Here is a 26287-nt window from a genome sequence, read left to right on the forward strand (position 1 = left end):
TTCCCTTTCTTTCTCTCACAACTTGCTTTTAACATTGGGCATCCCTGAATTTGTAGACTTGAAATCGAGGAGGGCAGCCCTTCTTTTGGCAGTGACTTGAGCTTGTCACATTCATACAACTCGAGAGATTTGAGAGAGGTGAGATGCTGAAGCCACTTCCCATCCAAATCTTGTATTTCACGTGCTCCTTCTATTTCCAGCATCCGAAGAGAATTGGGCAACAGGGGCACTTGTATTTCCATCAGCTTCTTAACCAGATACTCACCTCTAATACTCAATTCTGAAAGAGAAGTGAGTCGGTCCAAGCCCCACTTGGTGATATCTGTATTGCTGTAAACCCCTTCTTCATTGCCGACAACTAGTGTCCTTAAATTGATAGGCAAACCCTCTTCTGCAATGGATTCCAAATTCGGAACATCACAAATATATAATGTTTGGAGGCCACTGAGATTATTAATTGGTTCTGGTAATGAATTAATCTTGTCGCATTTATCTACCTCAAAATAACTCAGGTTAGGAGTGGACGAATCCGGTAGGGAAATCGACTCCAGTTCAGGACACCCATATACTTCGAGATGTTCAAGAAACATGAGAGATTGGCTTGCTGCTTCTTCTTCCAAAATTGAAATTGATTTCAAATTTTTACATTTAAAAAGCACAAGATGCTTGAGCACAGGGAGAGAACCCAAGGGAAATGACGTCAGCGAGCAACAGCTACGTATTATATCCAGATCCTCAAGTGCCTTGCAACTGTGAAGGAACTCATGAGTTGGGAATTCAAGGCTCTCACAGCCTCGGATAAAAAGTGTCTTTAACGCTTTGGGCAGACCATTGCTCGGGAAGGACGTCAGAGAAGGAATTTCATAGAGCCATAATTGTTGAAGTGAGTTAAAATTGAATACATTCATTCGTCTCATTATGTTTCTGTTATCCACTTCTCCTGAAAACTCTGATTCAAGTACACAACAATCCTCTACTTCAAGTTCAATTAAGCAAGGAAGATTGCTGGGTAAATTTCCTTTCAGCTTCGGACACCTTCTCAGAGATAGGTGTGATAGACGGGGGAACTCAGTAGTTATACCATCTATCATGTTCCATTCCTCCCACTCTTCCATCGATTTAAATTCCAAAGTCTCCAAGGAGGGAAACGGTTGGAATGACGGGGAATTACTTCCGTAAAATTCAGACCCAATACTCTTCACTGATCTCATACCTGAAATGAAGAGTTTTTCTAGGCTTTGTAGTCGTCCAAGAGGTGGCACTGAAGAACAATGACGACAATCTTCAATTCTCAAACACACTATGTTGCCAAATGAGGAATCACCCAACCAATTTGGGAAACTAGTTCCACCATAGCATTTAACGGTCAATTTCTTCAAATTAGTTGAGGGTTGCAGATGTTCAAGTACAACTTGATGGGAGTCTTCCAAAATGGAATCACTCCATTCCAATGATAACTCTTCAATTTGCTTTTTCTCCTTCAAATTGGCTTGACAAGCATCAGACGGATCAATAACATTTTCTAGTTTTGAGATGCAGAGTTTACCTTGTAAATTGGGAAATTTTCTCATTTCTGCAAGCTTCACTCCATGTTGTTGTTTGCTGACAATAAAACCACTCAGACTTTGCAGATTTTCTAGTCTGGCTATTTCTACGGGTATCTCCTGCAAATCAGTACCATCAATATCAAGGCGCCGTAGATTCACCAATTTTCCCATCTCCTCAGGCAACTTAGTAAGAACCCAACAATAATCAATAGCAAGGTGGCGTAGATTCACCAATTTTCCCATCTCCTCAGGCAACTCAGTAAGAGCAACACAATAAGATAACAACAAGGTCTGTAGATTGTAGAGCTTGCATATTGCAGGAGGCAACCTTTCAATTCGAGTGCAAGATAGATCTAGGTATCGCAAATGCTTTAAATCACCAATAGAATTCGGCAAAACAGTGATATTCCTGTAGTCTGACAGTGATAACACCCGCAACTGTTTCAATGCTAGCAACAACTCATGCAATACCCCATTCGCTAGGTAATGGCCGGGGATCCGGGACTCAAATTCAAACGGTAATGCTGTGAGTGTACGGAAGCCTTTCAATCCATGAAGGGAATCAAGTTCGCCAAAATGGTTAAACATACTTTTATCATAAGATAAATGACGAATTTTGTTTAGATTTCCGAGTTGCATTTCATTGTCATGCCTCTTACAATATGGGAAAGAAACCATGGTTGCCAAATCGTTGATGAGGTCATGCATTTCAAAGTGTTCCCCATCCGCAGAACGTCGTATCAATGACCTTGCCACTAGTTCATCAAAGTATTCACCGCCTACTTCTTCAATGCTTTTCTCATTTTGGGACACAAACAAATCCCTGTGCCATCCATAGCTGAACTAACTTCTCTTTGTGCAGCTCTGAGTTCTTTGGGAAAATTGCACAATAAGCAAAGCATTGTTTCAAAGAAGCTGGAAGGAAATGATAGCTCAATAGAAGAGCTGGTTGCACATCCTCTTTTGTCAGATTCCAAAGGTTGCTAGTTAACACTTTATTCCAGTAATCATTTGATAAGTTTGTGCGAAGAACACCACCCAATGCAACTGCAGCTAATGGCAAGCCACCACACCTTTTGGCAATTTTTCTTCCAGTTTGTTTTAGGTTGGACTGCTCAGTGCATTTATGTGTTGCAAATGCATGTTTTGAAATTAAACTCCAACAATCTTCAATCACCAGTGGTTTTAGAGGGCAGGTCTGTGTAGCATTTACAACACTCACAACTCTTTCATGTCGTGTTGTAACAATGATTTTGCTTCCCAATTGGCCAACACAAAAAATTTGCATCAGATTGGTCCAATCAACATAACCTGCATTCCATATATCATCCAACACAAGCAGGAATCTTTTACCAGACAAGTTCTTTTGCAATTCTGCTCGCAAAGCATCGAAGTTAACCAAATTTGTTGCTGCAGATGTGATAGATTCAAGAAGAGATTTTGCCAGCTTGAAAACATCAAAATCTTTGGAAACAGATGCCCATGCTTTCACATCAAACTTTTCTCTAACTTGAGCATCATTGTATAGGAGTTTAGCAAGGGTTGTTTTTCCAAGTCCTCCCATGCCAACAATGGCAAGCACTCCTATTTTACTGCCACCATCAGTAACAGCGTCTTCTGACAGTAAATAATCTTTCAGATTCTGTTTTTCATCATCTCTGCCACATATAGTAGAATCATCCATAGCAGAATTTGTAGGTGTGGGACGCCAAACATTGCCAGAAACACCTTTTTTCAATGGAAGGTTGTGTGCTCTCTCTGCAAAATGCTCTAATTCTTCAAACAATTTCTGCATCTTAGAATTAATCTCTCGGTAAGACCACTTGAAAGCAGAGGAGAGGACCTTCCGCACCTAAGTTGCACAAAAACATGATCATTTAAAATAATTGATATATAGTGAAAGAATGTAAAAAAAAATATCTTTTAATTTATATTAAATAAGTGAAATGTACACTTAATGATATATTAAAGAGTGGTACAAATATAATTTCTCATCATAACTCATTTAGTCGCTATAATCCTTGATAAACAAATTCAATGGAAGAACTTGATACGAGTATAGCTAAATGCAAGAAAGGAAGTGAGAGGCTTGCAACGTCAGCAAAAGAGGTTGCAACTAACTCGGGACAGATGGCAGCAGATCCTCAAATTCAAGGCCTCAGAAGAAGCGTGAGAAAGAGGTCAAATAGCAAGCTGTTGAGGGATTTCAGGCACTAGGCATATTGTGGTATTTTCTTCTTTCTCAACCCTCTTTCTTTGGTCACTCTCATTCAGCTGCTACATAGAATTTTCCCTTCTATTTTCCTATTTTGTTATCTTCCCTTCCCAGTGCTGATTCCCACTTCCATATCTCAGGTTATAGATTCACCCTACTGCTGCAATCTGATTCAGCGAATTCTGATTTTTCTATTTTCTTCAATTTTGACATAGTTACTGTTACACTGAAGAACTCTATCTTGTTTCTGTTCTTAGAGCTCAATCACTATGTGCTTGAATTCTTTCTGATTGTTCTTAGCTATTTTTGAACCCTAAATTTGTACTTCTGGCGTAATTACTCTATTCAATATACATACCATTTTCCTGTTTTTTGTTTAGAGCATCTATCACTCTATCATTTGGTGCTTTCATCGTGCCATGGCAGAAAACACGAGGCTCAAAACTTTGGAGGCGGAGCTGAAACGCTTGGGTCAGCGCATCGAGGAGGTTTCAGATGAGACTCGTGCTGAACGCGTGAGAGCCACAGAGGCTACGAGCTTGAAGTTTGACGCCATTCAATCCTCGTTGACGCAAATCATGCAAGAACAATCTCGATCTCGCTCTCCATCGAGGGGTTTCTCCCATGGTTCGAACTCTAGTCACGGGGTGGATAATGGGAATCGATTGGCTCAGCATAGCCGAGTGAAGTTTGATTTGCCCAAGTTTGATGGCTCAGATGCTCTGGGGTGGATATTCTCCATGGATCAATACTTTGAGTTTTTCAAAGTGCCAGACGATGAACAAATTGGGATCGCTGCAATCCACATGGTCGGGCCTACGATTCCGTGGTTTCAAATGTCTCAACGATCGGCCCAGTTTCGTTCTTGGACACAGTTGAAGAGAGCAATCGAATTGGAGTTTGGCCCTTCTCTTTTCGAATCGCCTAGAGAACTCCTCTTTAAATTGCAACAGCAAGGTACTGTAGGTGAATATTACGCTGCTTTTGTTGCCTTGGCTAATCGATCTCATATTGCACCTCCTGAGGCTTTGAAGGATTGTTTTATTGGTGGGTTACGCGCTGATATTCGCAGAGAAGTGAAGGCTCAGTGCCCTCCTTCGTTGATGCTCGCCTTGACCTTGGCTAGAATGCAGGAGGAGAAGTTTGCTTCGATTCCAAGAACCACCTATACTACGTCCTAACCTCGCTCGGTGAATCCTTCTTACTCGGGTTCCCAGCAGAATCGCAGTCTACCGAAGAGTCCTCTTCCACCTCTTCTTCCTACTCCTGCGCCTTGCTCAGCTTTACCTCCATCGAAGAACTCGGTTCGGAGGCTTTCCCCTGCTGAGATACAGAACAAGAGGGATAAGGGTTTGTGTTATTGGTGTGATGAGAAATTTTCAGCTACTCATCGCTGCGCCAATAAACAATACCTGCAACTTCACCTTGAATTGGATGATTCTATTGATGCTGACCCTGAAAATACAAATGACACTAATATTGATCTTACTTTGGAGGCTCTAGAACAGGAGGTTGCTGCCCATCATCTCTCTTACAATGCCATGCATGGCACTAGGGGACCTGCTATGATTAGATTCACTGCTGTTATTAATGGACATGAGGTGCACACGTTATTGGATGGGGGGAGCTCGGATTGCTTTATCCAACCCCGTATTGCCAAGTTTCTGAACTTACCAATTGAACCTGCTCCTGGTATTAAGGTCATGGTTGGTAATTTTCAAATTCTGCCAGTGAAAGGCGTGATTCCCAGTTTGGACATCACTATATCGGGCAATACCATCAGCATCCCTGAGGTCTTTGTTCTTCATGTTGCAGGGGGTGAGTTGGTCATTGGATCCAATTGGTTAGAATCTCTTAAAGCTCATATTGCTGACTATGATTCTTCCTTTTTGAGGTTTATGCATGATGGAAAATTTATCACAATTCAAGGGTACAAAACAGCTCCTTCGTCACAGGCTCAGTTCCATCATATTAGACGAATGCTCTCTACTGATGCACTAGCTGAGATGTTTACTTTGGAGGTCCAACATTCGACGGTGCCTGCAGCTCCACTATTGCAATTACCCGATTCACTTAACCCAGCTTTGGGCAAATTGCTTCAGCAATATGCGGGTGTATTCAATGTGCCTTCGGGTTTACCCCCTCAGAGGTCACAAGATCATGCAATTCCTTTAATTAAGGGTGTTGAACCAGTGAAGGCTCGCCCTTACCGTTACCCTCATCATTTGAAGTCTCAGATAGAATCAATGGTGAATGAGATGCTACAGGAGGGTATAATACAGCCTAGTAAGAGTCCGTTCTCTTCACCAATTCTCTTGGTTAAGAAAAAGGATGGCACGTGGAGATTTTGCACAGACTATAGAGATTTAAATGCCATCACTGTAAAGGATGGATTTCCAATTCCTACTGTCGATGAACTCTTAGATGAATTATTTGGGGCTAATATCTTTTCCAAATTGGATTTGCGTTCTGGCTATCACCAAATACTAGTCAACCCTGATGACAGATTCAAGACTGCTTTTCGAACACATCAAGGATTATATGAATGATTGGTTATGCCATTCGGCCTCATCAATGCTCCTGCTACATTTCAGAGCTTAATGAATGAGGTGTTTAAGCCTTACCTTCGAAAATTCGTGCTTGTCTTCTTTGATGATATACTAATCTATAGTGATGGATTTACTAAGCATCTTGAGCACTTGGAAGTGGTCTTAAAGCTGTTGCAACAGGAGTCTCTCTTTGCCAAACTATCCAAGTGTACTTTTGGTTCATCCGAAGTGAATTACTTGGGACATACGATAAGGGGAGGTGGAGTACATATGGAAATGGCTAAAGTGCAGGCTATTATGGATTGGCCACAGCCCACCAATGTTAAACAGCTTAGAGGGTTCCTTGGCCTTACTGGATACTACAGAAGATTCATTCAAGGCTACGCTTCCTTGGCTTCTCCTTTAACAGATCTGCTAAAGAAGGATGCTTTTGTATGGAGTACAGAAGCTTCTGAGGCTTTAACTCAACTTAAAAAGGCTATATGCTCAAAATCGGTGCTGTAATTGCCCAATTTTGATTTACCATTTGAGGTTGAAACTGATGCTTCGGGTTTGGGAATAGGTGCAGTTCTATTGCAACAAAAACATCCAATAGCATTTTTTTCCAAGAAGCTTCCCCCAACTCTGCAGAAACAATCAGCTTATGTTCGGGAATTTTATGCCATCACTGAAGCGTTGGCAAAATTTCGACATTATTTACTAGGAAAGAAATTTATATTGCGTACAGATCATCAAAGCCTTAAGGCGCTGCTTGAGCAGGACCTACACACTCCAGAACAACACAAATGGATGCACAAGCTATTGGGATATGACTTCGAGATTCACTACAAATCTGGTGCTGAGAATGTGGCTGCAGATGCCCTTTCGAGGAGTTTCCTTGGGCTTGGTTTGCACCACGAGCTGATTGGCTGAGGCAGTTGAAAGAGGACTTAGCTCAAAATCCTGATCTTCAAGTACTGATGGAAAAGTGTAGTAATCACACTTTGGGGGATTTAAATTACTCAGTCCATAATGACCTTCTTTTGTGGAGGAATAGATTGGTGATACCTACAACTAGCTCCTTGATACCTAAAATTTTGCATGAGTACCATGATAGTGTTATTGGAGGTCATGCTGGCATAGCAAAGACCGTGGAGCGAATTTGTGCAATCTATTATTGGCCCAACATGCAACGAGACATTAGGCGTTATGTTCTAAACTATTGTGTTTGTCAGCAAGCTAAGGTGGACACCAAGGCCCCGGCGGGGTTACTCAAACCATTACCAGTTCCCTCACAGGTTTGGGAGGATATTGCAATAGATTTTATCACTGCATTACCACTGGCAGCAGGGAATTCAGTAATTATGATGGTTGTTGATAGACTAACCAAATATGCTCATTTTCTTCCTTTAAAACATGATTTCAATAGCAAATCAGTGGCAGATATATTCATCAACAATGTGGTTAAGCTTCATGGTTTTCCAAGTTCTATTGTTTCTGATCGAGACCGGGTTTTCATTAGCAAATTCTGGCAGCACCTATTTCGAAGTCAAGGAACCACATTAGTAATGAGTTCTGCTTATCACCCACAAACGGATGGACAGAGTGAGGTATGTAATAGGACATTGGAGATGTATTTACGTTGCTTTTGTTCTGATAATCCAAAGCGTTGGGTTACTCTTCTTCCATGGGCAGAATATTGGTATAATACTTCTTGGCACAGCAGCATCAAAATGACTCCATTTAAGGCTTTGTATGGCTGAGAACCTCCTACGTTAGCTCGCTATGAGTTTTCAGCTCAAGATGATTCCTCCCTACAAGAGCTGTTGGAGGACCGTGATCAACTGTTGGACACATTAAAGTTTAATTTGAAAAGATCACAGCAGTATATGGAGCAGGTTGCTGACAAGAGTAGAAGACATTATGAATTTAGTGAAGGAGATTTAGTGCTGGTTAAGCTGCAGCCCTATCGTCAGCAGTCAGTGGCTTTGAGAAAGCATCAGAAGATTGGATTAAGATATTTTGGCCCATTCCCTATAGCAAAGAAGTTGAGTGATGTGGCATACCGTTTGGAGTTGCCACCGGAAGCACGTATTCATAATGTGTTTCATATCTCTGCCTTAAAACCATTTCGGGGTGAAGGAACCTCACCATATTTTCCTCTACCGTTAACTACTACAGATGCAGAGCCGATTTTAGAACCTTGCAAAATACTGCAGACTCGTTTAATTAAAAGGGGTGATCAAGTTGTGTCTCAAATCTTGGTACAATGGGGCCAGGATGGTTTGACAGATAACTCTTGGGAGGATACTGCCCAATTCATCAAGTTATTTCCAGAATTCAACCTTGAGGACAAGGTTGGTCTTGATGGGGAGAGTAATGATACGAGTATAGCTAAATGCAAGAAAGGAAGTGAGAGGCTTGCAACGTCAGCAAAAGAGGTTGCAACTAACTCGGAACAGATGGCAGCAGATCCTCAAATTCAAGGCCTCAGAAGAAGCGTGAGAAAGAGGTCAAATAGCAAGCTGTTGAGGGATTTCAGGTACTAGGCGTATTGTGGTATTTTCTTCTTTCTCAACCCTCTTTCTTTGGTCACTCTCATTCAGCTGTTACATAGAATTTTCCCTTCTATTTTCCTATTTTGTTATCTTCCCTTCCCAGTGCTGATTCCCACTTCCATATCTCAGGTTATAGATTCACCCTACTGCTGCAATCTGATTCGGCGAATTCTGATTTTTCTATTTTCTTCAATTTTGACATAGTTACTGTTACACTGAAGAACTCTATCTTGTTTCTGTTCTTAGAGCTCAATCACTATGTGCTTGAATTCTTTCTGATTGTTCTTAGCTATTTTTGAACTCTAAATTTGTACTTCTGGCGTAATTACTCTATTCAATATACATACCATTTTCCTGTTTTTTGGTTTAGAGCATCTATCACTCTATCAGAACTCATATCTATCAAACCAAACCAATCTATCTATTCTTAATATATAAAAGTAGGTACATAGGTTTACCCACATTATTTCTAAGTTATTTCTCTTCTTCTACTAACGCCATGTCAGCATCAACGCTTACTTGGCAAAATTTTAGAATACACCACTCAAATCTTGCCAAATCAAACTTTTATTTTCACATAAAAAAAACACAAAAAAAAAACAATTAAAAAACACAATAAAAACCAACTAATTAACTTTTTTCCAAATCAATCCTTATTTCTAAAACAACAAAAACACAAATTAACATTTACTCCAACAAAAAGCTCTCAAAACCAAAGAGCTTATTACCTTTCTCAAACTCTCACACTCTTACCACCTTTCCGTACCAAGATCCTATTTCCTCCACCCTCTTCCGGTCCCATGAGCCATTATTTTTTTCTCAAAACAAATTGTACATCACGATGTCCATTTCCGGCGGAGCCGCATTACATAAATTGCAAAAACCAGGGAAAACTCCATTTCTCCTCTTGCGGTTTCCCTGCCAGAGCTCGATTCTGGGTCTTAGACCAACGTCACCATTCGGCGCTGCCAATGTAGGAAATTTGTCCCAAATATCTTCATAAAGATTTTCAACTTTGCCGTTTACTTTTCTCATTGTTCAATATCATTTTCAATAACCCTATTTATTTGTTATAAATAATAATATTTTAATTGTGAACTCATTGCAAGTAGCACAAGTTTATGTATTTCTCTTTTTTAAATAATTTTGTCCAACGGTCACAACCAAAATTAATGTGCATCTAAAATTATTACTCCCTATATACTATCGATTGTAATATTTCATCATCAAATTATAAATTGTTATTTTACATGTGGAGTACTTTTTTCACAATTTACTTCCTCTTTTTCAAATTGTTATTCCACATGTACAGTATTACTTCCACAATTTACTTGGAATGGATTATCATTCTTTGACCATGTCTTATTCTCTTTATTGTAGAAGGATTTGCAGTGGTAATGACAGATCGAAAAAGTTAATACCCAAAATTGCTAGATGAAAATCAACCAATCACTATTTAGTAAAATGTTTTAAAAAAACTAAAACAAAAAACTTATATCTTATTATTCAATTGAAACATCAAGTACTAATTAAATACAATAAACATACATTAAAAGTGTCATAATAATAATAATTATAAAAAATTTCAGTTACAAATATTCAAATTCTACAACTTATACATATTAAGACTCTTACCACTTTTTATTTTTTAATCTCTTGTACTAATTGTCAAAAATTTTTTAAATTTAATATAACATTTTTATATGTTTTTCATTCTCATTTATTTATTTTTTTCATTATTTACAAACAAAAAAACCGCAAGACAAGACAAAGTGTAGCCGTTAATGCAAATCGCAAAATGGAAAAAAAATGCAGTTTTGTATAACTCTAATATAAATAACCTATGTCTTTTTTGAAAATAAATAAATTCAAAATTTATTTATAATATATTCTCTAAAATTTTTTAATATAACATTTATTAAAATATACTATATAATATAAATAATCTAGCTCTCCGCGCATTGCGCGGGTCTCACTCTAATATAATATAATATAATATCGAGGAATAACAGTGTCTGAAAAACTCTCAGTCTATGAGATCAATTCAACCTAAAGAACTGAATACTATAACATAGTATGTACAAAACTCTTTTATCCACGCCAAATTTAAAAAATGTTGTTTATGATACCAAAAGAAATTTCTCACCTTTTTTTCTTTTAAAGTCTTTGTAAACAAATGTCTCATTCACATACAAAAATAAAAAATTTTAATTATATTTACAATTTATTTGATGCACTAATAGTATAATTTACGTATTAGTCTAATATTCCAATCACATCTACTTTTTAAATGATTATTCATATAATTAATATAAAAAGTTGTTATTTTTCTCACGTAACCTTATGTAATTAGATATACATATATATAACAGTGCCTCAAAATTAACTTTTATATTTGTATAAAAAAAATTAAGGGAAATAGATAAGTCACCATCAAATTGATAAAATTATCCCTTCTTATTTACACTTTCATATCTTATTCAAAATTATCCTCAACTCTTATTTTCTTATTTAAATATATATATCACTACACATCGCTAAAGAAAACTATATATCAAAATCTAGTGCCATAAGCATATGTATTTTATACTACAAGTTTGTGTTATGATATATGAGAGTAGTTTTAGAAAAAGGAATGAATCTTTTTTATTTGTTTTATGAAGTATGATTTTTTACTCTACCACATTTTTTTATACGACTATCCTATGTCTAAGCTAAAATCGGTCACCAAAGTGAGGCACTAGATTAATATTAATTATTTTTACTGATTAAATTTAAAATTTAAAATCTAAGATATGCAAAATACTTTTAAAAAAAATGTTCATATTGATTGAGAAAAAGCTTTACCTAGCATTATTTAGTTGTTAGTTGTTACAGCAAATTAAATAGGTGTGTAATTAATTATATTGAATGAATCTCTTTTGTGTATGATATAAGTCGTACCTTATCAGTGGCACTTTGATGATAGCGGGCTTCGACTTTGCGACGGAGAGCTTCGGTGGCGATGTCGTCGATGAAGTCATCGGCGTCAAAGAGAGCTTGAGTGAGTTCATCCATCCATAGCTTAACAGCGGGGTTGCTGATCTGCTTCTCCTCAGCATCATTTAGAAAAGCATGAAGGCTTAGCAGCGTCACATTCAGCTTCTTCAGCAGTGATTCATCAAGTTTCTTGCTCCGATAGAACTCCGATATCTCAGTGGTGATCTTGCCTACTAAAGCTTCCACAGCAGCTGAGAGCAACGCTTCTCCCACAATTGCAGCAGCCATTTCTCTTTCTTTAGCTTTGCTTCGACGATTCAACTCAGACTAGAAGATAGAGAAGCCAATAATGCAATGCAAGACTACTGTGCTTTCTTTTTGGTCTTTATGGTCATTCGCCAACTACTAAACTATGGTTACATGATGAGCTGTATTCGATAAAATGTAACCATGGTTATTGATTCCGTAATTTTTCTGTTTTATAATTATTAATTGGTTATTAATAATATTTTTAATGGTGTGAGATTATATCCAATAATAAAAAGTCATTCACTTTTTTTTTAATAATTAAGTGCTGACTACAAAATACAAAAATTGATAACCCTAAACTTTTCCTTTCAGATCAATGAGATTTGGTTGGTGAACCTCATTAAGGTGGTGAAAATAATTACTTACAAGTCCCCGATAAAATTGTCTTATACTTTGCATAATAAAGTGACAAATAAATTTTAAAAATTTATATTTTAGATAGATTAATTCTTAAAAAAATATCAATAATTTTTTTTTAAGATAACAAATATAAATGAGTTTAAGTCAAATTAAAATTTTATACTTTAATTATAATGACTAATTTAAAAATAATGTGTCACATCTGTTATCTTAAAAAATTTTATTAATATTATTTTAAAAAAGATTAATATATTCGAAACGTAAATTTTCAGAAATTAATTTATTACTTTATTCTATTTTGCAAATTGCAATCTTGTGCATGCTACACGGTGTATGGTTATGGCCAATGGTTATATAATTTTAGTAACACTTACAAATAATATTTTTATACTATTTAATAATATTTTTTAATTTAAGAATTTAAAATAAAAATGTTATAAAATATCAAAAATATAATTTTAATTTTAATAATATTTGTAAGTATTACTAAAATTCTTTAGCCATCAATATGGATTAAAAAGCACATAAAAAAGTTATTTTTGGGGTTTCTCTTCTGTCGTAATAAGCTGATGTCCTTGTGATTATAAACCTGTAAATGAAGTGCTTGAAGAGGCTAAGTTGTAGCTTTTGAAATTTCTAGTTGTAAGAATATTGCTCTCAAATAATATTAAGAATATTGCTTCCATTCTATATTGAACATTGAAAAGAGCAACTCCCAATTTACAAAATAAGATCTTTTTGACTTGTGGGCTTGTGGCCTCTCTGCAATTTTTCTGAGACCTAATTCATGAGGCTACCGACATCTCATTGAATACTTTGCTGGTACAATGTCCTATTACCTGGTTTTTTTGTCATGCATGAAATTCACGTGTTAAATTATCGAAGTAGAATTAAAATTCGTTTGAATGTTGTTAAATTGTCAAAATTATTTATATTTTTTAATAAAAAAGTTATTTTTCAGTATATTTGATAAATTTTAATAATAAAAATAAAAGTATTTTTTTAATTATAATTTATAACTTTTTCAAACGCAAATTTTGTATGTAAAAATATTTCTGTTTTAATCATATTTTAGTTCTTGAAAGATTGAATAAATAGTTAAATACATACACTTTTTAGTCCTTGAAACATTTTAGTCTCAATATTTTATTTCTTAAAAAATTAAGGTATATATACCTTTTAGTTCTCGAGAGGTTTAATTTAGTCTTTTAATAAATGAAATATTAAAATTAAACATTATACATATACATAGCTAGTATTAAAACTAAACAATACTTCAGACTAGTATATGAATGTTTAATAATTTAGGAACCGAATTGTTAAAAGGTTTAATTATTCTCTATAATTTTATCAAATTTTTAATTATAAATACCTTCAATTTGCGAAGAAATATTCAGTTAAGTCTAATATTTTTTACACTAAAAAGGACTTAATTACAAAATTAAAGCAATATAGGAACTCAATTGAAAGAAAAAAAAATATAAGGACCTAATTAAAAATTTAGTAAAATTATAGAGACCAATAGAATAATTAAACCTTGTTGAAATAAAAGTTTTTTACCTCTTGTAATAATTAAGAACTATATATAAAAAAATGTATGTCTACTAGGGGTGCATATGGGGCGGGTGAAACCGGGTTTGATGTAATCCAGACCCGGCTCGAAATATACACTGGGTCTATTTATTAGACCCAAACCCGACCCTAAACCCGATGAAACCAATACACTTTCGGGCCATAATTATACCGGGTGAAAATCGGGCCGTTAACATTACATTACGTTGATATCTTCTTGTAAGCTAACATGTAAAAATATCCAAATTTCCAAGACTCCAACCAGTAGTTAACATGGTAAAATTCACTTAGAAAAATATAACAAGAACCAACCCTTCTTCAAAATTAAAGCATAACCACAATAAATACTAAAGCATAACCACAATCAATACTAATATTGTCTAATACCAAATATTTAAATCAATACAAATAACACAATCTTATGTATTAGTCTAAAGTCTTATGCATTCTAAACATAAAATATTAACTTATAGTAACACAAAATATTAAGGTTTACAATACTTAAATTCTACATAAGAATAGTCATGATCCATCACTAATAACACAAAATATTAATTATATATGATGACCGGGTCACCAGATCGACTTCGGGTGACCCGAGCTATGGCCCGGACCCGACCCAAAATAATATCCGGGTCTATTTTTAAGACTCGTACCCGACCTTAAACCCGACAAAATCACATCAAATTAGTCCCTAAAGTGTTCGGTATCGAGTCGGGTCTGTGCACCCCTAATGTCTACATTTAACCTTTTAGAGGCTAAAGTGTTAAATTTTGTGAGCTATTAAATTGCTTCACTTAAATAAAGATGTGTATTATAATTGACGCAGGGAAATACTATAGTATAAACAAGTACCTGAGTGGTGGTTTATTTGCATTCTTGGCATCAACATATTATTAGAAGTGTTTATGGATCGATTTCAACCTGTATATTCACAAATTTGATTCGTATATTAATAAAATTGGATTCAATCTGTATACAAATAGAATTGAATTATAAATTTTATATAAGTATCTGTATATATGTAGATTCACAAAATTAAATAAATAAATAAGTAATACTTTTTATTAATATTTTTCAATAAAATTAAAATAAATTTTTTAAAATATTTATATGTTTTATAAATATATTCAATATCCGATCACAAATGTATAGAACATATCAAATTGAATTTAATACGATAATTTTAATACGAATCAGATCAAAATTGTATCCATATTCGATCCGATCCGCCGTGGGCTCACCCCAAAATATTGTTGTCACTATACTTGTATGTGAATATTACAGTGATCAACTCCAGCTGCCATGGTGGGGTGTGGTTTTAGCTTGTGTTGTTGCCATATCATTCACACTTGTTGGAGTCATTAGAGCCACAACAAATTAGGTCTGCCCTTAGCTTATTCTATATTTTTGTTGGATAAAACATTTATCTAAATCAAAGATAATTTAATATTATATAAATTTTCCAAAATAAATAACGTTAGGTGTATGTCTTCATTTATATATAATTCTATATAAATTAAATTAATTAAATTCGAATTACATTTACATCAATTAATTTGAATTTATATAAAACTAAGAATGAAGGCATATACGTAACATTATTTATTTTAAAAAATTCATATAATATTAGGTTATCTTTGGTTTATATATATAAGTATTTTACCCTTATCTTTACCTCATACATATCATTATTGTATTTCATTATTCTACATTTCTTTGCTAGCTTTGTTACTTTTTGTCATTTTATATTGTGAATATGTTTTCAAAGAACCATATATATACTTAGTTGCTTGAAATTCAATCTATTGCTCATTATTAATGTGAAGCATTCAACAGATTAATAATGGTTTTTACTCCTTATTTAATTTCCATATATAGTTATGTTATGAACAAGAAATAGGATGATTGATATATTGCATGACTGTATGTCTATTTTATTGTGCATAATTCATGCCGTAAATTTTAAGAAAATGTACAGAAGCTTTACTTTTAATTCAGTGAATATCACTCAATTTTTTATTATTAATTTTTTTTAACTTTCATTTTTCGAGAGTTTAAAATTTAGATTTTTTAATTTAATTTAGAATTTAGAATAATAACCAACAAAGGATGAAATTGCAATATATAGTATCAGTAGCATTATTAAGGGGAAAAAGAAGAAAGATGACAAGAATTAGTTTGAAGGCTCCAAGTTATAAAAAATTAAGGACAATTTACCTAATTAAATAAATTGAGTGGATCCTTTATCTATATACATAAAACAGAAACTTCTTATGTATATATGCATTTTTATGTTTATGTAAACCGTGGGAGCCAACCACAATTTCAATTTAATACATAAACTGTGGCTATTAGGCATGGTTTACTTGTGAATGGAATGTATCATAAATCGTGGCAAGCTACCACGGTTTACTAAAAGAGATAAATGCACATAAAACATGGTAAGCAGCAACGGTTTATAAAGGAGTTCGAGTATGCATAAACCTTTGTTAGCTGCAACGGTTTATGAGAAGAGAAGTTCTATATATATATATGAGTGAGATTCAAGCTGATGAAGAGATTATTGTCACAATAGAAATAACAACAATACCAACAGGAATAATTCTACTAACAATAACAATCTATAACAATATATAAAGTGAATAGGAGAGTTTAGTGTCCATTTTCCATTTTTCCATCTTAATTTTATTGATAAATAGTGTTTAATATAATTGTCGTCTTAAAATTTGGTCAAAAATGTAATTATTAGTTAATTTTTTTTTCTTTGTAAAGTTACTTTTTTTTATTCTACACATAACTTCTACTCATGTTGTCTTTTTCTTTGTTCTATGGAGTATATGTAGTACTCTTTACTTATCCTTATTTTACTTAATTAAAAAAAAATAATGATAAATATGTGTATGGAGAATAGTAAAAAATAATGAAAATAAAAATTTTTTAAAAAATAATAGAACAAAATATGATTTAACATATTAAATACAAAATTAAAAAAAATTAACAATTAAAATTATGCCAGAAAAATAGTTCTTTAAATTTAAATTTTTATATCTGTTTCAAATTAAATAAAATTAAAAAAATAAATAAATTTATAAATATTTATAAATTTTTATCTTAATTGTTACCTATAATAATAACATAATAATTTTAGTATCATACTTAAAGTTAATTTAAATTTTATTATTCTATACATTAAAAAATAAATAACTTATAAATTTTTTATTTTTATTTTTATTTATTAATAATTTATTATTTATTAAAATTTATAATTTAAAAAACATAAAAATTAATTTCCTAAAAATATTAGAAAAAAATAAAAATATAAAATTACAATTTTGTTTTGAAATTAAATGAAATTTTAAGAAAATCTTAATAATTTTATTAGTTAGAGACATAGAAATTGACATATTAGATCTAGAAAAATACTAAGAATTATTACAAATAAGTGTTAAGAATAAGGAAGATATTCAACAATAATATAATATTTTTATATTCAATTGTATATGTTAATAGTAGCTAAAATAGTAGTGTCCATATAGTATTACTCTTTTAAGAAGATATAAAATATTTGATATTATTTTTTTATAATTGTTGGCAAATTTTATAATTTGATTAACAAAAAATCTGAATATTTGATATCTTAAATTTTGTCTGAAAGCAATATTTAACAAGTAAGTCTGAAAAATAATAAGGATCTATATAATAGGTATACATCTAGATATCTAAATCAAAGAAGAAGAAAATTTTCCTTTAACAAATTTTTAATAACTCAAAAGTTAACACAATGGTAGTTATGGATGAAAGTGATAAACAAAAATGAGGGTTGGAATAATAGTTTACGTTCAAGGCCTCATCTTTATAAACTGTGGGAAACAACCACGGTTTATGCCTAAGTTTTTTTTCTTTCTAATCCGTGGTAGGTAGCCACGGATTATGCCCAATATTTTTCAACCATAAACCTTCCTAGCCTCCAATGGTTTACGTTGAAATTAAAAACCGTGATAGGTTCCCACGATTTACATAAGAATGAAATTGCACATGCACGTAAGAAATTTCTATTTTATGTATACAGGTAAACAATTCACACAATTTATTTAAGGAAAAGCATAAGGAACCAAAAGCTTATAAACCAAAAACTAAATAAAACTATATTAATTTATATCAATAATTAATTAATTTTAAATTTTTTAAATTTAAAATTTAAAAAATTAAAAACTGATTAAAAAAAACCCTAATTTTAAATTGATTGAGTAAACCTAATTAAAACCTATAAAAACCTTCCTTTTTTTTATCACATTAATCTATTCACTTCTAACAATCACAAATTCGAAAAATATATAAAAGAACATCCATTTAATATGAGAAAGAAACATTCTAATACTTAGTAGAAAAAACATCCATATATATTAACTCGTAAAAATTTTGAATTCATCCAAAGGGAACATCCATATATATTAACTCATAAAAATTTTGAATTCATCCAAAGATATTTGGCTAAATTTTGGCTGATATACTTTTGATTCCCTAGTTTTACTCTTTATTTAATTAGGTAAATTGCCCAAAAATTAATTAGTTAGCAGCCTAGACTCAAATTTTAATAATCATCATTTTAGAAATATTAATAAAAAGGATTGTAATCATTTTGAGTTGGTGAAATAATTAATTTATTTAATGAGTGTTAGAATTTAAATTTTGACTTTCCAACAAATTAATTTTTTATCTGCACGTCGAGTTAGCGGATACTTCGAAAAATTATGATAAATGATTATGATATCTCTATCTCAATTATTATCGATCTTTATATATCATATACCATTATTATTAAATTGTTTTTCTACACATAGCTTAGCTAATTGAATTTTTTGCTCCAAATTTTTTTTCATTTTTAAGCATAAGACTAGAAGAGTATGTATTAAGATTCTTACAAATGTTATATTCATACACAAAATTAGCCATTAAAATAAATTTATTTAATATATATTTTAATATATAATTTATATAAATAATTAATTTAATGGCTAATTTTTTGTATATACGTAATATAATTGAAAACGGTTCTGCTACGTTACCAACAGCATATCTGCCAACTTCTGCCAACTCTTATTTATAATTGTGTTTCATGGAAGTGTGTTCATGGATGTGTCTAATAAAAATGTCTTTTTTATAACTGTGTTTAATAGAAGTGTTTTTATAGATATATTTCTGGATGTGTCTCTTTATATATGTATTTAAAATATATTAATTATTAGACACATCTACGATCACACTTCCATGAAATACAAATATAAATAAGAGTTGGTAGAAGTTGGCAGATAATATGTTGGTACCCTATACTTTTCCAATTGAAAATCTTGCATCGCCTAAAAGATAAGATATTGATACTCTTATAATTTTGCTTTTAAATTTAATTATTGCATTAATTAAAATCTTATCATCTCTTATTTATTAAATTGAAACGATTATTAAAGGAGAATATAATAACAAACGGAGTGTTCAAAATTTTTTTTTTTTAACAAAAGCAATCAAAAAACACACCAGCTAATAAAATAAAAAATGTAATTGTAGATTGTAGGCTAAACCGTAATATTCAAATAAGGAAAAGTATAGGGTACCAACATATTATCTGCTAATTTCTGCCAACTCTTATTTATATTTGTGTTTCATGGAAGTGTTTTCGTAGATGTGTCTAATAATTAATATATTTTAAATACATATATAAAGAGACACATCCATAAAATATATCTATAAAGATACTTCTATTAAACACAGTTATAAAAAAGACATTTTTATTAGACACATCCATAAACACACTCCCATAAAACACAATTATAAATAAGAGTTGGCAGAAGTTGGCAGATATGCTGTTGGTAACGTAGCAGAACCGTTCAAATAAATATTTTTTTCCCCCTTTTTGCGAGTGAATAAATAATACTATACTACTAGTATTTATTATCATGTTTGGAGAATACATAGATTACCTTATTTAGGCTACAGTTGGAAGGAAAATTAAAACTGAAATTAAAAAATAGAGGTTAAATTAAATTTTTATATTATATTTGATATAAAATATATAAAATTAAATTATATTTTAGTATTATATTAAATTTAAAATAAATATAAAAAATAAATAATAAATTTAGATCAAATTTAAAATTAAATCATAGTATTTAAAAATATATATATTATTAAAATTTTAGTTTTTATTTCTAAAATTTTCAGTCATTTCTACTTTCTAAAAATATTAAAAAAATTAAAATTTATATTTTAAAATTAACATTTTAATTTCAGTCTCTGCTCACTAATCAAACAAGAGAACATATAAAAATATCTTCTCATGCAATATAATGTATCCTGCCCATAAACCAGTCCAAATGCGATGAATTGCCCACTACGGCCTACCATATGGAAATGAATTTTCCTTTATTCTCCATCAAGATTCAAACTGATACACAGAAATTAAAATATAAAATATACAACATATAATAAGATTATATATCTCATTAATTTACTAAAATCACTCGTTATTATGAATGAATAATATAATTAGCATAGCCAACAAGCAGATAACGTCATCAGTGTCCCAACCATTTTGTGTTCTAGCTCATGTCTTATCTACCAATCATGCAAACATATATATATAAACAAAAGATTCATAATTAATATAAACAAAAAAAGCATCCCACCATTAACAAAATCAGATCCCTTGTTAGTTTTCAAACTCCATGACCCTAGTTCCTACTTCCTACCAAATAAAGAGATACAAAAAACACTATGGCTAGTAGTGAATATCAGGAAATCAACGAGCCTCTTAGTATGCACCTTAGCTTAATAACTCTATTTCCAAATTCTTTTCTTAATGTTGTTTTATTTTTTTCCGTTTAATTTACTTATAAAACTTCTGCTGAGTTTATTATTGGTCAGTCCATTGTCCACTAAGACTAAGAAATGTATCTCTAAATTTAATGATTTCTTCGAGAGCTTTTTAAATTGCATTTTTATGTATTTATCATTTGTAACCTTTTTTAATTATTTTTTTTAAAACACTTTAATCAGAGTGTATATAGATAGAAACTCCTTAAGTTCTAAATATTAGCAATTCGTTCTCAATTATTTTATTTTATTTTATTATTATTTCTTTTCTTCAGTTCAGAAACAGAAGCTTAGTTACCATGGCGGCTCCGGTTCCTCATGGCCGGAAATATCACCGGATACTTCGCCGGACGGCGAGAATTCTCCAATCGAACAGGTGGCGCTGACGGTTCCAATCACAGACGATCCCTCCCTACCAGTCTTCACGTTCCGCACATGGATCCTCGGAACTCTAGCGTGCGTTCTCCTCTCGTTCCTGAACCAGTTCTTCGGTTACAGAAAAGAACCGCTATCGGTGACGGCGATTTCGGCGCAGATCGCGGTGGTTCCGGTGGGGCACTTAATGGCGGCAACGTTGACGGATCGGAAGTTCTGGAAGGGAACGAGATTCGAGTTCACGATGAATCCAGGGAAATTCAACGTGAAAGAGCACGTGCTGATCACAATCTTCGCGAGTTCTGGAGCTGCGAGCGTTTACGCGATTCATATGGTGAGCTCGACAATCGTGTTCTACAAGAAAGAGGTCTCGGTGGTGGTGGCGATGATGGTGGTTTTGACGACGCAGGTATTGGGCTTCGGTTGGGCCGGGCTTTTTAGAAGGTACCTGGTTGAGCCCGCTGCTATGTGGTGGCCGCAGAACCTTGTTCAGGTATCGCTCTTCAGGTGCGTTTACTTGATTCACTCGCACACCTACCACGTTAACGGAAAATTAAAATAAAATAAAATAAATTAAAATGAATTCAATTATTGATTTTCCAACCATGCACATTGGATATTCAATATTCCATACCCGCTTATATGATCATTTTACTTCCACGCAATTCTTTTTTTTTTTGTGTGTGTGAAATATCACTATTATGCCAGCTATTCTAAATATTTCATTTTCACATTTTAATACCTGGCTAATAAAATTAAATCATATGTATACCAGATATAGTTTTTCTAACATGGTCAATTATTTTCAAAAATAAATCAACCAATGAAAATGTAATTATTAATTATATATGCTGGCTAAAATACTATTGACCACCTAAATTTGCTCTATAAAATTAAAAAGGCAATTGAGAGTATGGAGTTGACTTTAATCTGTCTCTACTTACTGCTTTTGGTAAAACAAAATGCAAGATTTATATTTATTTATACATATAAATATATTTTCAATGCATGTTATAAATTGCTCACTGAATATATAGTTAGTTGAAAAGTTTTAACACGTGTTTGAATGTTATTGCAATTAAAACATTCAAGTATTTCAACAATTATATTTATTCAATGATTAATTAGTAAAATTGTAATTTTTTATTTTTATGGTTTCTTAAAATATTTAAGACTTGTTTCTATATACTATCATTGTTAATGCCATAGTAATAGATTATTATATTATTACATCATTATTATTATAATTTATCATAATATAATAAGGATAATTATAAGCAACTTAGTTTTTTTAAAAAGTTAAACAAAATATTATTATTAATAGCGAGCAACCTTTGCTCATAGTGTAAATAATTAAATATATTTACCAAATATCCACTATAATATATATTTATATTTTGTTATGTATTTATTTTATACGATTTTTTTTTTTTTTACATTTAACGTGCTCTTTTTTTTGGTACTGGATTCACCAAGGTAATGAATGTTACCAGCTAAGAAATTTCAGCTCAAATAATAATCATATCAAATGCATATGTAATATGTATCATTTGAATAATTCTTATTACATCTTACTTGATCAATAATGAAATATTACAATCGACTAGTGCATAACCTTATTGGTTTTCACTTTTCAGGGCGCTGCATGAGAAAGAAGAGAGACCGAAAGGCGGTTTAACCCGGAACCAGTTCTTCCTCATAGCATTCATTTGCAGTTTTGCTTATTATGTCTTACCAGGCTACTTATTCCCAATGTTAACTTCACTTTCATGGATGTGTTGGATTTTTCCCAACTCCATTGTAGCACAACAAATAGGTTCAGGGTTACATGGTCTTGGACTTGGTGCCATTGGTTTTGATTGGTCCAGCATATGTGCTTATCTTGGTAGCCCTCTGGCTAGTCCATGGTTTGCAACTGCCAATGTTGCTTTTGGTTTTGCCACCTTCGTTTATGGCATTGTGCCCATTGCTTATTGGATGGATCTTTACAATGCAAGAAGGTTTCCTATATTTTCTGATGGTTTGTTCATGTCTAATGGTCAAGAATATAACATCTCAACTATTATTGACTCCAATTTTCATCTTGATATGGAGGCTTATGAGAGTGAGGGTCCTCTTTATCTTAGCACCCTTTTTGCCATGTCATATGGAATTGGTTTTGCTTGCCTTAGTGCAACTCTTGTTCATGTGTTGCTCTTCCATGGGAGGTACGTATTAAATCATGCATGTGCTAATAAATAGTTTCACAATTTTATTTTGTTTAAAATTACTACACTTAGTTATTATGAAAGATTTCTGTTTTAATCATATTTTAGTTCTTGAAAGATTGAATAAATAAATACACTTTTTAGTCCGTAAAGATTTTGTTTTAATACTTGAGTCAATAAAATATTAAATACAAATGAATACTTTAGTCGTTGAAACATTTTATTAGTAATTACTGAAACAAGTGTCTTTTTACTCATTTAAATAAAGATATGCATTATAATTGATGCAGGGAAATATTGCAGCTAAGTAAGTCTGCCTTTCAAGAGAAGAAGATAGATATACATACTAAGCTCATGAGGAAATACTATAAACCAGTACCTGAGTGGTGGTTTATTTGCATTCTTGTCATCAACATTGTTGCCACTATATTTATATGTGAGTATTACAATGATCAACTCCAGCTGCCATGGTGGGGTGTGGTGTTAGCCTGTGTTGTTGCCATATCATTCACACTTCCAGTTGGAGTCATTAGAGCCACAACAAATCAGGTACACCCTTAGCTTATTCTACACTTTTTTTTCCTACTTACCTCGTACACATTTCACTATTGTATTTCGTTATTCTATAATTCTTTGCTTTGTTGCTTGAAATTCAATCTATTGGTCATTATTAATGTGAAGCATTCAACAGATTAATAATAGTTTCTATCCCTTATTTAACTTCCATATATAGTTATATTATGAACAAAAAATAGGATGATGATATTTTCTATTGTAATGTGCATTTCATTCCCTAATAACAACTAACTTTTCTGTTTGCTGTGAAGGCACCTGCTTTGAATGTGATAACAGAGTACATAATTGGATACATTTACCCGGGATATCCTATTGCTAACATGTTGTTTAAAGTGTATGGCAATGTTAGTATGAAGCAAGCAATTTTCTTCCTCCAAGACTTTAAGCTTGGTCATTACATGAAGATTCCTCCTAGAGCTATGTTTTTTGCACAGGTTTGCACACCCAATCTTCTTCAACCTAAACAAAATAGACAACTAATTACTCTGATATTGAATAACTGAATAACTGCATTTTTTTTCTATTCACAAAAGTTTTTGTTGAAATTACACTTGTTCAATAGAATGAGTGAGCTCTCAACCTCATATTTATAAGAAATTTGGCTTATATATTTTTAACAAAACTGAATGCATTATTTGTCCACTTTTGCTGAAAATGCAAGCCATATTTCTTACAATATTACCCTTCAATTCTAATAATCTTTTCATGTAATTCTAATCCCTATTCTGTGATTGCCTTATATGTCTTTCTTAGGTACTTGGCACCATCATAGCAGCATTGGTGCACTTAGTAACAGCATGGTGGCTTATGAACTCTGTTCCAAACATTTGCAACAGAGAGCTTCTTCCATCAGGCAATCCATGGACATGCCCCAGTGATCACGTATTCTACGACGCATCCGTGATCTGGGGCTTAATAGGACCTCGGAGAATCTTTGGAGATCTTGGACACTACTCAGCCATAAACTGGTTCTTCTTGTTTGGTGCAATTGCTCCTTTCTTAGTTTGGTTATCACACAAGGCATTCCCAAGTAAACAATGGATTAGACTCATAACTGTGCCAGTGATTTTAGGATCACTAAATGAAATGCCACCTGCTACAACAGTGAATTATTCTAGTTGGGTTCTTGTTGGATTTGCATCTGGGTTTGTTGCATATAGGTATCACCGTGGATGGTGGATCAAACATAATTATGTGTTGTCTGGTGCACTTGATGCTGGGTTAGCATTCATGGGGGTTTTGTTGTATTTGTGTTTGGGAATGGAAGATATAAGCTTGAATTGGTGGGGTGTTAATTCTGATGGATGTTCATTAGCTTCATGCCCAACTGCTCAAGGTGTTCAAATTAAAGGGTGTCCTCTTTACTAAGTGTTGTAGCAGTAATCAAATCTATTTGCTGCGATTTATCTGTAATGAAAACATGATGTAAAGATTAATATTTCTAAATAGAGACAGAAAAAGAATTGAATATTTTTTAATTTTTTGAGTGTGAAAAATCCTAAAAAAAATGTCAATACTATTAAATTAAGGTTTGAACTTTATTATGTCATCACCTTATATAGAAAGTGACGGATATATGTCAATAATATATTTTTGTCCAAAGTTATGTTTTAAAACAATAAGCTCTATTTAAGCCTACCAAACTTGTTTTTCCAACATTATTTTCATTAATTAAAATGGAAGGCAAAAAGCTATTGTTATTTATATAGAACTTGATACAAGGTGAATTCGTCTTAGGGTTTTAGTATTTCAAGTTTTTTTTTTTATGTAAAAATAATCATTTGTCATATATTTGTATAAATTCTATAAAATTATTAAATAACAAATTTCAATGTTTCCCAGAAAGCTAAACAAAATAGCTTATGTTTTCATCTTCTTTTACTATATACTAAAAGACAATAATTTTTCTTCCATTTCTAAAGCTTGAACTCATGTGAATTGATTAAGAACTAAATTATTACACTTTTGTAAGCCATTTTCCCCCCAACTTTTTTCTATATCTACCTATATATCTATAGAGTACATATATTGATATATAACAATTTTCGTTAGGATTCAAACTTGATACAAGTTTACTTGTTTAACCATTAAATTATAATTATTTTTTTGTTTAATATTGTATATTTGTATCATCTAGAATATAATGGTCTAACAAACACGAATTCTAGTTACTATTAGATTAAGAACTTTT

General features: G+C 32.4%; 3 protein-coding genes across 3 annotated transcripts; 1 reads left to right on the top strand and 2 right to left on the bottom strand.

The window, feature by feature from the left end:
- Positions 1 to 2: 2 nt before the first annotated feature.
- Positions 3 to 2339, bottom strand: LOC127743923 (putative disease resistance protein At3g14460; the record flags this gene model as incomplete). The annotated part of the gene is made up of 1 exon (XM_052256142.1): positions 3 to 2339. A coding segment is annotated over exon 1 (2253 nt), but the record flags the coding sequence as incomplete, so codon positions are not given.
- On the bottom strand, positions 2339 to 12197 carry LOC110272406 (putative disease resistance RPP13-like protein 1). Its single transcript, XM_021137034.2, has 2 exons — positions 11792 to 12197; positions 2339 to 3399 (listed from the first exon to the last, which is right to left on the bottom strand). The coding sequence occupies exons 1-2, from the start codon at positions 12113 to 12115 to the stop codon at positions 2347 to 2349; spliced, it is 1377 nt and encodes a 458-aa protein (XP_020992693.1). The 5' UTR covers positions 12116 to 12197; the 3' UTR covers positions 2339 to 2346.
- Positions 12198 to 20750: 8553 nt separating this feature from the next.
- Positions 20751 to 25574, top strand: LOC127743985 (oligopeptide transporter 7-like). The gene is made up of 6 exons (XM_052256257.1): positions 20751 to 20879; positions 21214 to 21820; positions 22951 to 23520; positions 23811 to 24069; positions 24348 to 24530; positions 24850 to 25574. Exons 1-6 carry the CDS (start codon positions 20840 to 20842, stop codon positions 25462 to 25464), a joined length of 2274 nt encoding a protein of 757 aa, XP_052112217.1. The 5' UTR covers positions 20751 to 20839; the 3' UTR covers positions 25465 to 25574.
- The last annotated feature ends 713 nt before the right edge of the window (positions 25575 to 26287 follow it).

Source organism: Arachis duranensis, unplaced genomic scaffold (genome assembly GCF_000817695.3).
Source record: "Arachis duranensis cultivar V14167 unplaced genomic scaffold, aradu.V14167.gnm2.J7QH unplaced_Scaffold_165934, whole genome shotgun sequence".
Lineage (NCBI taxonomy): Eukaryota > Viridiplantae > Streptophyta > Magnoliopsida > Fabales > Fabaceae > Arachis > Arachis duranensis.

Bases quoted from the DNA above. Each gene is read 5' to 3' on its own strand.
- LOC110272406 (XM_021137034.2), bottom strand. From the start codon at position 12,115: ATGGCTGCTGCAATTGTGGGAGAAGCGTTGCTCTCAGCTGCTGTGGAA. The intron at 3,400-11,791 runs GTACGACTTATA...TGTGCAACTTAG, and splicing joins ATCAAAGTGCCACTGATAAG to GTGCGGAAGGTCCTCTCCTC.
- LOC127743985 (XM_052256257.1), top strand. From the start codon at position 20,840: ATGGCTAGTAGTGAATATCAGGAAATCAACGAGCCTCTTA. The intron at 20,880-21,213 runs GTATGCACCTTA...TCTTTTCTTCAG, and splicing joins GGAAATCAACGAGCCTCTTA to TTCAGAAACAGAAGCTTAGT. The intron at 23,521-23,810 runs GTACGTATTAAA...TAATTGATGCAG, and splicing joins GTGTTGCTCTTCCATGGGAG to GGAAATATTGCAGCTAAGTA.